At 40.3% G+C, this 16,673-nt stretch overlaps 1 protein-coding gene across 3 annotated transcripts in view; it reads left to right on the forward strand.

The window, feature by feature from the left end:
• Positions 1 to 16,673, forward strand: part of ADAMTS9 (ADAM metallopeptidase with thrombospondin type 1 motif 9) — a 162,397-nt gene that overhangs the window by 67,911 nt on the left and 77,813 nt on the right. For 2 of the 3 annotated variants that reach the window (XM_005695759.3, XM_005695760.3), the window contains exons 17-25: positions 1,087 to 1,253; positions 1,346 to 1,475; positions 2,059 to 2,185; positions 7,038 to 7,248; positions 7,731 to 7,895; positions 9,712 to 9,876; positions 12,705 to 12,824; positions 15,514 to 15,618; positions 15,757 to 15,924. In XM_005695759.3, the coding sequence (XP_005695816.1) occupies positions 1,087 to 1,253; positions 1,346 to 1,475; positions 2,059 to 2,185; positions 7,038 to 7,248; positions 7,731 to 7,895; positions 9,712 to 9,876; positions 12,705 to 12,824; positions 15,514 to 15,618; positions 15,757 to 15,924 (1,358 nt within the window). The remainder of the gene's footprint in view (positions 1 to 1,086; positions 1,254 to 1,345; positions 1,476 to 2,058; positions 2,186 to 7,037; positions 7,249 to 7,730; positions 7,896 to 9,711; positions 9,877 to 12,704; positions 12,825 to 15,513; positions 15,619 to 15,756; positions 15,925 to 16,673) is intronic. The other variant, XM_013973544.2, reaches the window with a different exon arrangement.

The following is a 16,673-nucleotide window of genomic DNA, read 5'->3' on the forward strand; positions in this document are numbered from 1 at the left end:
GGAGGCCTGGCATGCTGCAGTTCATGGGGTCGCAAACAGTTGTACATGACTGAGCAACTGAACTGAACTGAAATATAGACAAAGAGTTACACATGGGCAGGATTTTCTAAGATTGGATTAAATTTGGTTGGGTAAATGGATTTTGTTAGGAATGGGCTAAGACAAGACTGGATTTGATTTGTCTCTCCAAAGTATTCTTGAAATGCTACTTTTGACAGATTGAGATGAGTTTCTTCAGCTGTAATTGATTTGTATTTGCTTTTGAGATCTTCCCTGATAGCTCAATTGGTAAAGAATCTGCTTGCAATGCAAGAGACCCCACTTTGATTCCTGGGTCGGGAAAATCTGCTGGAGAAGGGATAGGTTACCCACTCCGGTATTCTTGGGCTTTCCTTGTGGCTCAGCTGGTAAAGAATCCACCTGCAATGTGGGAGACCTGGGTTCAATCCCTGGGTTGGGAGGATCCCCTGGAGAAGGGAAAGGCTACTCACTCCAGTATTCTGGCCTGGAGAATTCCATGAACTACAGTCCATGGGGTTACAAAGAGTTGGACACGACTAAGCGACTTTCACAATGTTGGCTTCTAACATTATGTAAGTTTCACATGTACAACATTATATTTCTACTTGTGTATATACTACAGCACACTCACTACAAAAAATGTAGTTTCCATCCATCACCATCCAGTTAATCTCCTTACTCTTTTTGCCCTACCCTTGCCCACCCCCACCACTTCTCCTCTGGTAACCACATTCATTAGTTCCATCTGTAACCCTGTAACTGCAGGGCTTGTATCACAAACCCCAGTCTAATTAGCACTGTTGTGTTATATCTCAGCTAATTTTCAAAGGCACCATTAAGGGTGCGTGTCTTTATCTCCGCTTTAGAGATAAAGAAATCAAGACCAAGAGTAGAAAAGTGATGTCCCAAGGCCATGTACTTGGGAAGTGGCAAAGCTCGGATTTGAGTCTGTGTGTGTCTGACTGAAAAGTCCACATTCTTCACACTATCAGCCTATCAATGTGTTCTTTCATTTTGCAAACAGAAAAATGGCAACAAATCAATGATTTCTTTTCTCACCACCAGCTTTATCAAGCAGTAAAGGCGAATTCTTGCTCAATGGAGACTTTGTTGTCACAATGTCCAAAAGGGAAATCCGTATTGGGAATGCTGTGATAGAATACAGCGGGTCTGACAACGCTGTGGAAAGAATCAACTCCACAGGTCGCATTGAACAAGAACTTCTGCTTCAGGTAAAAACTTGGCCATGAGCCCATGCCCCTTTTCTAATTCCATGAGTTGCCAGGCCCACATCCATCCTCTCCATTTTCTCTGTGCATTCCAGGTATTGTCGGTGGGAAAGTTATACAACCCCGATGTGCGCTATTCTTTCAATATTCCTATTGAAGACAAACCCCAGCAGTTTTACTGGAACAGTCATGGACCCTGGCAAGCATGCAGCAAACCCTGCCAAGGTATCTACTTTTAGGTTGAGTTCAGGGGATTTGACATGTTTTTTAATTCTTTTATTTCTTTCTTTTTGTGGAGGCAGCCAAATGTATGTAATCTATACAGTTTTCTGTCTGCATCCATTTTCTAATCTTTCTCTACCTCTGTCTGGTTACTTTGGGCTGGCAAGTTGAACTATGTAAGGGATTTAGGACATGTTTGGTTTCCTCAGCATGTGTGAAGCCAAGCAAAATCAGCTCTGCCAAATTGACTTTCCCAAGACATAAATTTAGTAGTCATATTATATGCAATTTATCTGGTTTCCTTTTGTCTAATTTATGAGTTGGCAAACTACAGCCAGTGGGCCAAATACAACTCACTTCCTGCTTTTATAAATAAAGTTTTATTGGAACACAGTTTTTTACATCTGTAAGTGGCTGCTTATGCCCTATAACAAGAGTTTAGTAGTTGCAATAGAGATCATATGACCCACAAAACCAAATATATTGACTATCTAACCCTTTCCAGAAAATGTTTGCCAGTCTCTGGTCTAGATAGTTGATGGAATAGGTTACTTTGTCTGAAAAATATTTTTTCCTCCTTGCTTAGGGGAGCGGAAACGAAAACCTATTTGCACCAGGGAATCTGATCAGCTTACAGTTTCTGATCAAAGATGTGATCGACTGCCTCAGCCGGCACCCATTACTGAACCTTGTGGCACAGACTGTGACCTGAGGTGAGGCCGGTGTTTCCTCTTGGTCTTTATTACTGAGTTGTGAAGGTTTGTAAGGAGCAGGTGGGATATTAGTCTTTAGGCCCCTTTCTTGTGTTTCAGTGAAAGAAGCATTAGTTAATTTTCTATCCCTCTGAAACTGATTATCTAAGACATATGCCTGCAAGATTTCTTGTTCTTTTCCCAAGAATTAAAAAAATAGCTAATAGAGTGTGGCAGCTGCCCAAGAAAGTGCTCATTGGACCCTCGCAACTTGCTGCACAGGTATTATTATGACTGAGTTACATTGAATGCAAAAGTTTGTGGTTTTTTGGGGTTTTTTTTTTTTTTGAAGTTTGTTTTTTTTCTGTTTGAAAGACTACAGAAAAGGAGAACCTCATCCATCAAAGTACCTTTAATAGTCAGTATCCACCCAGAATGTTTATCACCAGTATAAGAAGTTTTATATACATGAAAGTTGCAGTGCACTAAGGTAGTCATGGAAAGAACTAGAGGAAAATTTATATACAGATGGCAACCCGCTCCAGTAGTCTTGCCTAGTAAATCCCATTAACAGAGGAGCGTGGTAGGCTACAGTCCATGGGGTCGCAGAGAGTCGGACATGACTGAGTGACTTAACTTTTCACTTTCGTGTAAACAGTTCAATATTTAAGAAAAGTATGAAATTTGAGGCAGCAAATGGTGAGTGAGTAGAGAATTATAAAGCTTTTCCATTTTCCTGCAATTGACCATGTCATGTTTGAATGTTCACCAGCCTGGGGGTTGCATTGTATAGTCTACATGTCAGTTAAATGCAGGTAAGATAAGCTGATGCTTGTCCTCCTTTCAGAGAAGAAATTACCAGCAGGGAAGAGTTTGGGAAATTGTTAAGGTCTCATCATTCATAAATAGCAAAATGAACACAGAAATATTTTTTAGGTTCTGTGTCACCATGCCAAATCCTATCAAGTGGTATTGTCAGCTCCTAGGGCTGGAGTAAAGATTATTAAGTACCCTCAAGGCTCTGAGAGAAGAGAGGAGTGCTGTGATTAGCTAGTTATGTCTGGCAGTATTACGTTAGGCAGTATTAATTCGTTTTGAGTTATGTTCGTATAAACCCATTGCTTCAGTCAGTGGAGTTAAATTAGTTAAATTAGACTTTAAGTCTTTTCATAAAATAATTAGCTAATTGCTGAACTGCATTAATCACTAAAACAGGGAAAAAAGATTGAGTTGGTAAATAGATTGCTTGATTTAACCTCATTAAATTGGGAAAGATGATATAAGATTAGCCTTATTTCAAATTATCACTGAAAATAATAATTAACTAGTATTAATTAGTACTGTGAATATCATTCAGCAGTAGAGTGGACCATTTACTAAGAACCATATTTAAATATTATGTTTTGATTCCTTGCTTGGGAGGATCGCCTTGAGGGGAAAATGGCAACCCACTCCAGTATTCTTGCCTGGAAAATTCCATGAACAGAGGTGCCTCGTTGGCTACAGTCCATGGGGTCTTAAAGATTCAGATACAACTGAAGTGACTGAGCAAGCACGAATTATCCTAATATTTGTATATTGATTGTTATATAATCTTAACTAACATCCTACTTATTTGTATATCCTATAAAATTAATACAGTAATTCTTCAAACAGCACAGTGGTGTAAGTAGTATTATTATCTCCACTTCAGAAATAAGGAAAACAGAGTCTGAGAGAGGTATATCAAAGGTGATATTCTAAATTCCCCATTTGGAGAAAGTTACCTTTTTTTTTTTTAATACTAACTTAAAAAAACTAAAAACCTAAACTGTACTGATACCAAAGGAGGAAAGTAGCTCAGGAACAGGCATGGATGATGATGGCACCTCTGGCTGATTAAAGAAGAGGAAGTGAAGGAATTTTAGCCTTGCTTTTTGGTACAAGTATCTATGGTAGAAGTGACACACCTTGAGGATAATAATTTAGAAATAAAAATAAAAAATTATAAGTTTACTGCTAGTTTTCACAGCCTTATAACTAGACAGGTATATCCTCACATCTTAAGTAGAAGATCATGTTTGTTTTTTGGCTACACTGCAAGGCTTTTGGGATCTTAGTTCCTCAACCAGGAATTGAACCCAGGCCCTCAGCAGTGAGAGCAGAGTACTAACCAGTAGACCATCTGGGAATTCCCTCGAAGATCATGTTCATTTGTCAGCATTCAAATGCATATCTTGCTGGTGTTTACAGACTGTTGGAAGAATAAAGTTATTCATTGAAAAATATGCAAATGCAGAAACAAAGTTCAAATAAGCATTACTGTCTTCTCTCTGTCAACCTGAAAACTGCTATTAATTGTGATTTATATTAATTATTGCCAAGTATCTGTGTGCAAAATGGAAAAATAGTAGAGAGGATTGCCCTGGTTGCTCAAACGCTTAGTTTTCCCCAAAACATTTTTATGGAACACTAGTTCAGCAAGTTGATCCAGAGCAAACCAATATGTGAGAAGAATTACTGTCTCCTCTACTATGTGAAGATTTGTAGCTTGGATTAACGATTTGAGGGCCCTGAGAAGTTCTGCAATAGAAGAACCTACTTATATCAGTAGTTTCCCAAATTATTTAATGCCACAATGCCCACACACACCCACTGCTGCTGCTAAGTCACTTCAGTCGTGTCCGATTCTGGGCGACCCCATAGACGGCAGCCCACCAGGCTCCCCCGTCCCTGGGATTCTCCAGGCAAGAACACTGGAGTGGGTTGCCATTTCCTTCTCCAATGCATGAAAGTGAAAGGTAAAGTGAAGTCACTCAGTCGTGTCCGACCCTCAGCAACCTCGTGGACTGCAGCCTTCTAGGCTCCTCCATCCATGGGATTTTCCAGGCAAGAGTACTGGAGTGGGGTGCCATTGCCTTCTCCGCCACACACCCACAGAGAAATACAATTTTTTTCTGTTCTCATTTATTAACAAACACTTTGCCGTTCTGCAATATAAATTGTCACATGACATGAATGAATAAATTCAAAACACTGAAGGTGAGATGACTTTCCAGGTGAGAATAAATGAAGTGAGTAATAGCATTTTGAGACCTTTCCTAAGGCAGTATTGTGACCTTTCCGCAGACTACATTCTCTGCCCGAATTCCGGGGATTGTGCGAACATCAGGGAAACTCTAGCACACTGTTCCAGCCCAAGCTGCTGGTGTGCTTTCTTTTGGGGAGGGAAGGAGGATTCCTGCCTCCCTTTTCCAGGATGGAAAATAACCTTTCCACAAGGAAGTGATGATGAAGGCAAAGAGAAGGTAACCAGGAATCAAAGGGCAGATGGAAGTTTCAGATGCCTCTATTGAACTGGTCCACATTTCTTGGCTCACTTCCTTAGGGAAGTGAGAGTTTGCCCAGATTAAACTTTGACAGGATGAGATAAAGCATTGTCGTACAATCCCCATATAACATCTTCCGGTTAGAACAAATCCGCCAAATACTGTGTCACTCTCACAGAACATCTCAGTAGCCCACTTTATATGCCAAATGTAGAAGTGGGTCAACTCTGACCTACTTTTGAGCATTTGTGAGAAATTCCAAGATAAGCATGTGTCCAGCGCTCCTCTTCTTCCTAAGTGTAGAAGGGAGAACTCTTAGGGCTTTGGTATTTGACAAACCACCGAGTTTCTGAGCAGGAGAAAATTAATGATCAAGAGTGAAATCATCCTTTTGGGATTGCTAAATTTGATCGATGTAACATGTCTCAAGCTCATTTATTTAGACTGTTCTATTCAAGTAATTTTTTTTTTCTTTTTAAAGCACTAGCCCCATTGCTGGAGTGTTAAAAGAGCCACTTGATTTATCAGTACATACTGAGCACCTCCTGTGTGCCGAGAAAGGTTTATTATATGTGCTAGGGATACAAAGTTGACACAAGTTTGTAAACTCAAATCTAATTTTAAAAGTGAATAATTGTGGGGCCGGAAGGGATAGATAGGTGGAGCATAGAGGATTTTTAGGTCCATGTGATACTATAATGGTGGATATGTTTCACTATACATATGTCCAACCCATGGAATATACAGCATCAAGAGTGAAGTCTAAGGAAAGATTTCAGTGATAATGATGTGTCAACAAAGATCCATCAGTGTGATATATGTACACTCTGGTGGGGGTGTGTTGTAATCAGGAGGCTGTGCATTTGTGGGAGCAGGGGTGTATGGGGGCAGGGGTGTTTGGAAATCTCTGTACCTTCCTCTCAGTTTTGTCATGGAACCTAAAACTGCTCTAAAAACATTAGTCTTTAAAAAAAAAATGGTAATTGAGTTACATATATGGTCCATACAATCTTTATTCATCAAGTAAAGTTTATGATACTTGAAATTCAGTTATAGTTCCAATTAACTATTTAATTCATTGCAATCCATTCCTTTATTAATTCATAGAATGTCCATTGAGCATTTTCCAGCACGTGGCCACCTAGAAGTTTCCGAGAGAATGTTTCCAACAGTCGTTCGTTCTCTGTTAAAAAGCAACCTACTTGACAAACAAAATGCTGGGTTGCATGAGTCTTTTAAATATAAAAATTTTTTTTTTTTTGCTCTGTTGAATTCCTTTTTTTTTTTTAATTTTTACTTGCTTGAATTTCAGATTGACTGTATTGGGGGAGAATCTTCATAAAGATAGAACCTCTGACTGTCATTCTGTGACTTTGATGTATGTTGGCAATGATGAAAAATACATGGAAATGTCGGTTTCAAATTGAATTTCGGTGACTGACTGTGGTTTTGGGTTCATGGTATTTAAAGAAGAAAACAGAATTCAGCTCTTCCACCAGTTGAGTCTAGACAAGACATATATATTTAACAGTAATATTGGTTTCTCCCCCATGGTTTGTGTGTAGGTGGCACGTGGCCAGCAGGAGTGAATGTAGTGCCCAGTGTGGTTTAGGTTACCGCACATTAGACATCTACTGTGCCAAGTACAGCAGGCTAGATGGGAAGACTGAGAAGGTTGATGACAGCTTTTGCAGCAGTCACCCCAAACCAAGCAACCAGGAAAAATGCTCAGGAGAATGTAACACTGGTGGCTGGCGCTATTCAGCTTGGACTGAAGTAAGTTGGTTCTCATTCAGAGAGTCTTCTTGAATGTTAAATCTGATTAGCTGATGATGACTCCTTACAGAGCTGCATTGAGGAAACCTCATTAAGAGTACCATGATTGACTTATAATGCCTGCCCTCATTAAAACTACAGAAAAGAGTAATAAAATCGATCTGTGATGTCTGGTGTGGGCATAGCGTATGGAAAATTGGAAGTAGTGGAACAACTTAGCCAAACACTTTTTTCATATCCCACAGGCCATTTCTGATTTTGTTGTCCTATACCAGTTTGCTAATATTGGCTTTGTTATGAACCTGGTAAATAAATTGATACCATAAACATATACCCTTAAAAGAGCAAGTAGAACTGACCAGGCTTTGTTGGGTGGTTGTTTCCTTAGAATTGGAAGAGACAAGATAGCCTAGCCAGTATCTTAAGCATGCTTGATGAGAAACTTAGCAACACTTTGGCTTCATTTTTTTTTTTCCTTTCAGTGTTCTAAAAGCTGTGATGGTGGAACCCAGAGAAGAAGGGCTATTTGTGTCAACGCTCGTAATGATGTACTGGATGACAGCAAATGCACTCATCAGGAGAAAGTCACCATTCAGAAGTGCAGTGAGTTCTCCTGTCCAGAGTGGAAATCAGGAGACTGGTCAGAGGTGAGATGGGAAGGCTGTTAATTCCCCAACAGGTCATCTCTGATGCTCAGTTCTGAGCCTCTCCAGGTCAGTCCAAAGTTAAACCAGCTGCACCTTTCTCCCACCTCCCATTGAAGAAACAACTCTTCTTCCACCCACCCTGTGATTGTCTTACTGGACATGACTGATCCATGGGTGATCTCAGAGTTGCAGTGGATTTAGCTGGATCACCCACCATAATAGCTTCTATTGGGGATTTTTGAAGTTCTAGTCCCTCACCTTCTTTCCTCTTTCAGACCTGGCTAAGTTGCTATAAAGGAAATCAGAGCTTTATTAATTATAAAGTTGCACTGGTTTAGATTTGAAGTTTAAAAAAAAAATGAGATTCCCTGATTGCTTATCTTTGAAATTAGAGAATTGAACCCTAACAAGTGACCTATTTGATTACCCATCCAGTTGCTAGTGGAAAACTTGGGGAAAAAGAAAAAGGACCAGGCTGAGTGTTCCAGGTTTATTATGCTTTGCTTGTCTCTTATTTGAGGAAGCATATCAGATTGTTTAGAAAGGTGATCCTGGGACAACAAGAGAAAGAAGATGAAGCCTCTTTCTCAATTTTATAAACAGTGCTAGTATTTCCCAATGAGACTGTCTCTGAGCAGGCCCCCCCCTCCACGCACCGCCCCCAATGCACCTTCCTTCAGAGGAACACATGGCAAGGGAACAGAAATTGTCTTATTCATTGGGCCGAGTCAGGAATGTGGGGGGAGAGATATTTCTGCAGCTTCTGTATCCATTCCCTTATCTCATTCAGGTAAGTGAAATATTAACTGTATACTTTCAACATTAATTAAAATTTCAGTCTTAAAAGAATACTGTTAATGTCTCTAAATGGCAGAAAAGTAACAGTACATGTGATTAACAGTGTCTGTCTCCTGGACAGATTAACAGGAAAGCTAGTGCTTGTGTTTATGTTAAAAGCAGCCTTAGCTTCAATCTTGATCCCATATTTGGTTTAAAAAAAAAAAAAATGAAAGAAGGCATTGGATTTAAGTTCTACCTAGATAGCTAATACTAGATAAAGTATCATATCAAGTTATGTAACAAACCTTTCCAAAAACAGATAATGAAATAGAGGTGGGAAATATCAAAATATATATTCAGTATGATCTATATGTTCTATAGCTAAAAGAGGAAAAGAGCAATATTTTAATAACGGTATCCCTAGGTAGATAGTGAGACTTGGGGCTTATTATATTTTTCTCTTTTATGTTTTTCTGTATTTTTCAAGTTTTCTACAATGAATGTAGATAACAATGATTATTATATGTAAGACTCCTTAAATGAACACGCGCTAAGCATTTCACTTGGGTTTTTCTTATTCAGTTTTCATAATTGCTGGCCATTAACACTATTGTATTCCCATTGTACAGCCAAGAAAACTGAAGTACTGGGAGATCACTTAACTTAGTATCCATGGTCAATTGTATTAGGTTAAAACCCAAGTTAATCTGACTCGTAAATTCCCTACCCTTAACTCGTATGCTGCCAAGCCATGGATGCTGTTTTTCAGGATTTCAGAGCATGATGCTGTGTGAAATTTGTGCTGTGCTTGAAACTGGCCCAGAGCCTGGGTAAATACAGAATGAATGAACGAATGAGTGACAGAGCCGAAAGCGTACGGCTTGATACGTTTACAGATTGCGATGAGAGAGAGAGAGAGAGAGAAGAATCGCTCTGGGAAAAGAGCACACCTGGTTTTGCTAATCGATGACTAATCCGCAAGAACCAGAGTGCATTGTTCAGAAATGACCCTGACTAGCTGTGCCTTTTCTTACAGTGCTTGGTCACCTGCGGAAAAGGGCATAAGCACCGCCAGGTCTGGTGTCAGTTTGGCAAAGATCGATTAAACGATAGAGTCTGTGACCCTGAGACCAAACCAACCTCCATGCAGACCTGTCAGCAGCCAGAATGTGCGTCCTGGCAGGCGGGTCCCTGGGGACAGGTATTTTGAATGATAAAGTTCTTAACTACATTCTTTCCTTCTTATCTGGAGCAGGCCTGCAGAGGGGCATTCCAGTGGCAGGGATTTCACCACTGTAGCATGTGGCAGGCACGGTCCCTCTGTGGCGCCAAGCGCTGGAAACCCTGTAAGCGTTCTGCCACACTTCTGAGGGTTGTTGTTCCCCTCCTGGAGCTGATCATTCCCTTTCCAGGCCCACGTGTGGGCATTCGCCCTTGGGTTAAAACTGTAGATTGAGCACACGCACATTGGAACAAATTCACAACAGATCTCCTCGCGCCTGGCTGATGCTATCTACTAGCATGCGGCTGTGGGTCTGTAACAGAATGTGACCCAGCGCCAGTGTCTTTGGCAGGAGGGTCTGGGCTGGGATTTGAAAGGGATGTTTTAGCTCCCAATGTCATGCTTCCTAAGCCCACCTCTTAAAAATAAGTCAGGCTTTTCAAACAAAATTAATTAGATCAAAGTTTGCAGGCATCCTCTCTCTTTGAAAGAATCTCTTCCAAGTCCCTATTGTTGGTTTCACAGTCATTTGAACTATTCTGAAAGGAGAGAGTGAGAATCTCCCTTGGGCTTGCATTAAGAAGTCACGACTCTTAGAATTAAGTCTTTCCTAATATAGAAGCAAAAGCGTTCTGGGTACTATTTAAGTAGCACTCCACGTTCCCTAGAGAAGTAGAGCAGCTGTTTGCTGTCACTTACGTAATCTCTCTAAGACTGCCTCTCCCTCCACCCAGTCCAACCACAGCCACAGCCTCGTCAGCCCCCTGGCTTATGTCTTCATTTCCAGCATGCGTGAAGTGAATGAGAGCAGCTTTATTACTGCACCCTTACAGTTTCTACCATTCACACTGGGGCTCTTCCAAATATGCCCTGTTAACACAGCATCCCTGGTGGTCAGAATGGTTGATCATGTTTGATCACACTCAGTAAATGGGTGGAGTCTGCCTACACTCCACACCTTGCCTCCTTTTTGTCTACATCTGCATATCTCTTGTGGAGAGTGCATCTCAGGGCCACTGTTAAGATTTGAAGATAACATCTTGTAGAATTAACTGACCTTTTTTTTTTTTTTTTTCCCATGTCTATGGCATGTCAGTCTTAGCCAGAGATTTGTCCTTCCTCTGACTAAACATACAGTTCACGGCAACCAACTGTTCTTTGTTGTTGTTTTTTCTCCCTTAATATTAGTGAAGTTTTACAAAAAGCAATTTAGCAAAAAGGAGATAGCCATACTCCTAACTCTGTATTTCAGAGTTAATACATTTATGATTTTCTTCTGTTTTAAAAACTAGTATTAGAATTGTACTTATTTTGTTAACTGAAGTAAAACGCATGTAACAAAATTAACCATTTTGAAGTGAGCAAATCAGTGACATGTAGTACACTCAGAATGTTGTGCAACCTCCACCTCTGTCTAGTTCTAAAACATTACATCACGCTGAAATACTCATCAAGCTGTTAGTCCCCATTTCTCCTTCAAGCCTGTAGCCAGCATTCTGCTTTCTAGCTCCACGAGTTTACCTATTGATTTCATATAAATGAAATCATGCAATACATGATTGTTTGGGTCTCCAGCTTCTTTCACATAGCATAATGTTTTTGAGGTTCATCATACTGTAGCACACATCTCTACCTCATCCTTTTTATGTCTGCATAATATTCCATGTGTGCATATATTGTAATTTATCCATTTATCCCTCTAAGGATATTTGGGTTGTTTGCAGTTTTTGGTCATTGTGAATAGAGCTTAATTCTTCTATAAATGTTTGGTAGAATTTACCAGTGAAGCCCTCTGGTCTTAAGACTGTTTTTATTATGAGATCTTTGATTGGTGAGTCAATATTTTTACTTCTTTTTCGTTTCTTCTTAAGTCAGATTTTGTGATTTGTGTGTTTCTGGATAGTTTGTATGGGTTTGGAAATTCATGTGTTTCATCTCGATTGGCTAATATCTTGGCATAGAACTGTCCACACTACTTTCACTATCCCTTTTTATTGCTATAGAGTCAGGACCAGTGCGCTCACTTTCATTTCTGCTTTTAATTGTTTGCCTCTTCTCTATTTTACTTTTAATCAGTCTATGTAAAGGTTTATAAATTTTGTTATCTTTTTAAAGAACCCTCTTCTTTAGGAAAACCTGATTCTGCCACTTTTTGCCAGTTTGATAGCTTTTACAGAGAGGGGGAATGGATCAGTTCTTTACTCTCTGCCCTTTCCATGACATTACTCCCTCTACTTACTGTTTTTTTAACCACTTTTAAATATAACAGTTAGCCTTAGTGGACATATTTCCTTTATGATCTGTTTGCTATGGTGCATTGAATTGACTTTGGTTCTTTCCTATTTAGGTGGTTTCTAATATTTTGTCTTTTATAAATAATATTGTGATGACCATTCTTGTATAGAAATATTGATGCAAACTATATTTCTTTAGGGAAAATTTTCAGAAGTCAAATAAGAACTTTGCAAAGTACCTATTTTAGCCACAGCATTCTGCTAGGTATAGTGTGAAAGATGTAGAAATGATTGACATGTACTCTCCTCCGTCCAGGGGTTCGCAATCAAGGAATTAAACTACAAACATCATTCCTATGGGAGGTAGAAGTAATTCCATGTGATATCTCGATAATTAATCAGTGTAATTTGTACAAAGTAGAATTACCTGCTCTTAACTAATTTCTTGGGGTGCCAGTCCTCTGGCCCACTATGATGGAAATATTTTTTCTCTTGTGAATGTTACGGGTGAAGTTAGGGAAAGAGAATATTTGCTAGATTGTATATCCTTTCTGTCTTATTTCTTCCCCTCAGTGCAGTGTCACTTGTGGACAAGGATACCAGCTAAGAGCAGTGAAATGTATCATTGGGACTTACATGTCAGTGGTGGATGACAATGACTGCAATGCAGCGACTCGACCAACTGACACCCAGGTAAGGCCCCTTTGTCTAAATCAGTTATTGACCTTGGGCAAAACTTCCCAGGAGCTCAGTCAAAACAGAAGTCCTTTCATAGGTAAGTATGTAGGTAGAGGAAACAGTAGATTAACTAAATTGTTCTGGATTTACTTATGTGTTACATTCTGGATCTCATTTTTTGATGTAGTACTTTTGTCTTCTCTATTTTTTTGAATTGTATGTAGATTCTGATTCTGATTCTGAATTGTATGTAGATTCTTAATTCTGATTCTTCCTAGGTGGTGAAGATTGACTCTTTGTGCTGGTTTTCTTGAACTCAGATTTTTTTTTTTTTAATAATTCCAATGTCAGTCAGTTCAGTTGCTCAGTCGTGTCCGACTCTTTGCAACCCCATGAACTGCAGCATGCCAGGCCTCCCTGTCCATCACCAACTCCCGGAGTTTACCCAAACTCATGTGCATCAAGTCGGTGATGCCATCCAGCCATCTCATCCTCTGTCGTCCCCTTCTCGTCCTGCCCCCAATCCCTCCCAGCATCAGGGTCGTTTCCAATGAGTCAACTCTTCTCATGAGGTGGCCAAAGTATTGGTGTTTCAGCCTCAACATCAGTCCTTCCAATGAACACTCAGGACTGATCTCCTAGTTGGATCTCCTTGTAGTTCAAGGGACTCTTAAGAGTCTTCTCCAACACCACAGTTCAAAAGCATCAATTCTTCGGCGCTCAGCTTTCTTCACAGTCCAACTCTCACATCCATACATAACTGCTGGAAAAACCATAGCCTTGACTAGACGGACCTTTGTTGGCAAAGTAATGTCTCTGTTGTTTAATATGCTATCTAGGTTGGTCATAACTTTCCTTCCAAGGAGTAAGTGTCTTTTAATTTCATGGCTGCAGTCACCATCTGCAGTGATTTTGGAGGGTTCCAAAATTCCAGTGTAGGGTTCAGCAAATGGTATCATATGTTCAGGCCGCATGTGTTGGAGCTGTCTTGCTGCAGCTCACAAGTGATGGTTGGTAAATTTGCAGAAATTTTGCAAGCTGGTTGTTATATACTGCCATTGTTGAAAATTGAAAATAAAAACCTATAATTAAATAGATAATATTAAAAACAGGTTGAGAAATAGAGCTTATCACTTGCTAATTATCTTCCTATATTTTACTATTTTATTTCTTATTACTATGGTTTACATTACATTTGTATGTATTTGCATGGTGAAAATACTGTATAATGGTGAACCATTGCACATCCTTTCCCAGTCTGTGTTCACTGATATTAACTTGTTAAGTTGACATTGGCCATAGTGAGAGTACTTATACCACAGAAATCAGCAAAAGCATGTTAACTGGGAAGTATTAGCTGTGACATCTGAACAATCAAGAAATGAAGGCTTAGCAACTCCCTTAGAAATTCACAAAGTATATTTCTAAGTTATTCGGTAATAGTCATGAACTGACTATAGGGAAGCTTCTGCATTTGTAGCATGCGAATAAATTTTTCACTGTGTGCCAAGTTCCCTGTGCCTTTCTTTGGACCCAGGTAGAAGAATCAGCAAGCTGGTCCACTGGAGCAAGCTAACAGAATTTCTTGTTTGGTCTGTAAGCTTCCTAAAGGCACTTCAGCCCCAAGCCTCTAGCACTTTGCACTGTGCCCAGGGCTTCCTGAGAATTTAATGGGTATGCATTTAATCAAAGAACATTTGATAACCACTGATGCTTGGAATGATAGTGATCAGATGTGGACTTTCGTTTTCCCATTGTAAATCTGGGAATATTATCTATGCATGGATAACCTCAATCCATTATAGGAATTTCCTCTGATTGAGGGGTGTGATACAAATTCTAGGCTTTGGGATATTGAACACACCTCTTAATAGCTAGATTTGACCTTCTTCAGGGCTTCAGGAGGTATCTTCAGGTACACTTGGAAAGCACATTCATGGCTAGCAAAATCTGGCTAGGAAACGAAATGTAGGAACGGAATTTGGCATTCAGAATTTGTTTTTAAGTAACAATAATTTTAAAAGGGCATATTGCTTTTTCATAAATTATGTGCCATTTTATAATATTTTTCTTCACACAAATAGGTAAATCAATATGCTTTTGAAAATCATGAAGTAGGGAGTTCCCTGCTGGTCCACTGGTTAAGACTTACTGCTTCCACTGCCGGGGGCACCGGTTCAATCCCTGGTTGGGAAACTAAAATTGCAAGTGGCATGAGGCATGGCCAAAAAAAACAGAAGGAAAATCATAAAGTAAACTCCTGCTCTGTATTAAGGCACCCACAAAGGGACTCAGATTATATCCCATTTTACAGTTGAATTTGTGGTTGGAACTGAGAGATGTCATGTGAAAATAAAAGTGTTAGTCACTCAGTCTTCCCCGACTCTTTGCAACTCCATGGACTGTAACCCACCAGGTTTCTCTGTTCATGGAATTCTCCAGGCAAGAATACCAAGAATGGAGTGGGTTGCCATTCCCTTCTCCAGGGGATCTTCCCAACCCAGGGGTTGATCCCAGTTTTCCCACAATGCAGGCGGATTCTTTACCGTCTGAGCCACTAGGGAAGCCCAAGATGTACTGTGACTTGTCATGTGACTTGCCCCAAATCACACTGAAACCCGAGATCTTAGAATTATCAGTAGTTATATTTGTATGTGCCATGGCTGAAAAGTAACTTTGGCTCTTTCTTCTCATCCTCTTCTAGGACTGTGAATTGCCATCTTGTCAGCCTCCCCCAGCTGCCCCGGAAGCAAGGAGAAGCACACACAGTGCGCCAAGGACCCAGTGGCGGTTTGGGTCCTGGACTCCAGTAAGAAGTACAATGGAAGAAGTGGAGAGGGTGGAAGGAGAGGCAGATATTCTCTGACATGACTTTAGGAAGTAGGTTACTATCCAGTGAATGACCATTTCAAATAACCTGTCTACATTATTTCACCCCAACACCCAGTGCTCAGCCACTTGTGGAAAAGGTACCCGGATGAGATATGTCAGCTGTCGGGATGAGGACGGCTCTGTGGCTGATGACAGTGCCTGTGCGACCCTGCCTAGACCAGTGGCAAAGGAGGAATGTTCTGTGACTCCCTGTGGGCAATGGAAGGCTCTGGACTGGAACCCTGTAAGCAAGTGAATTCTTTGGAATTGGGAGAGGACTGGGGGAGCCGTAAGAAGGATGACTAGTCATGGGTCAAAAAGGTCAATCAGTACTATTTCAGAATTGGACTTTGGTTTGTGAGTTATTTTTCTCTATGTATGTGCAGCTGGTATGAATCGTAGCCAGATGTGCAAGAAGTGCACATTTCTTCAAAATGTGTAAATTAATTTACAGTCTACTTAAGCCCACATCCTGTTGGGCTGATTGAAAAATGCAATTTTAATTGAGCCAAGCCACATTAGAATGTAGCAGGCTTGTGGAGTGCCAGAAGTGGCAGGGAGAAGTAGAGGAGTAAAGCGGAGCCTCAGCTTGAATCTGGGTGCCTCCTGCATCCTATGGTTCCCTGAAATCCTGTGCCTCTGCTTCCCTGCCAAGAGTAAGAAGTGGGAATCCTCAGCTAACACTATGGATCCAGCCTCCTGTGCACACTGAGAATCACCTGTGGACTTTTATAAAAATAGAAAAAGCCTTTGTCTTCAGGTAGCTGCTGCTTTCTGCTTTGCAAAAAGCTTCTGAGTCCAGGAAATCCAAAGCTCAGGATAGGTAAAGAGAATGGAGGTGAATATCTCAATAAACATCATTAATACATATGTGAAATCTGAAAGAAAATCCAAAACTGTGCAAATCCAAATCTTTGGATCCAGAGAGAGCTGTGTAAACATCCAGACCTTGACGTTAACTGGCTGCATGACCTTGAGCAGTCTGGTGTAAAT

This window comes from Capra hircus, chromosome 22, assembly GCF_001704415.2.
Source record: "Capra hircus breed San Clemente chromosome 22, ASM170441v1, whole genome shotgun sequence".
NCBI classification, from domain to species: Eukaryota; Metazoa; Chordata; class Mammalia; order Artiodactyla; family Bovidae; genus Capra; species Capra hircus.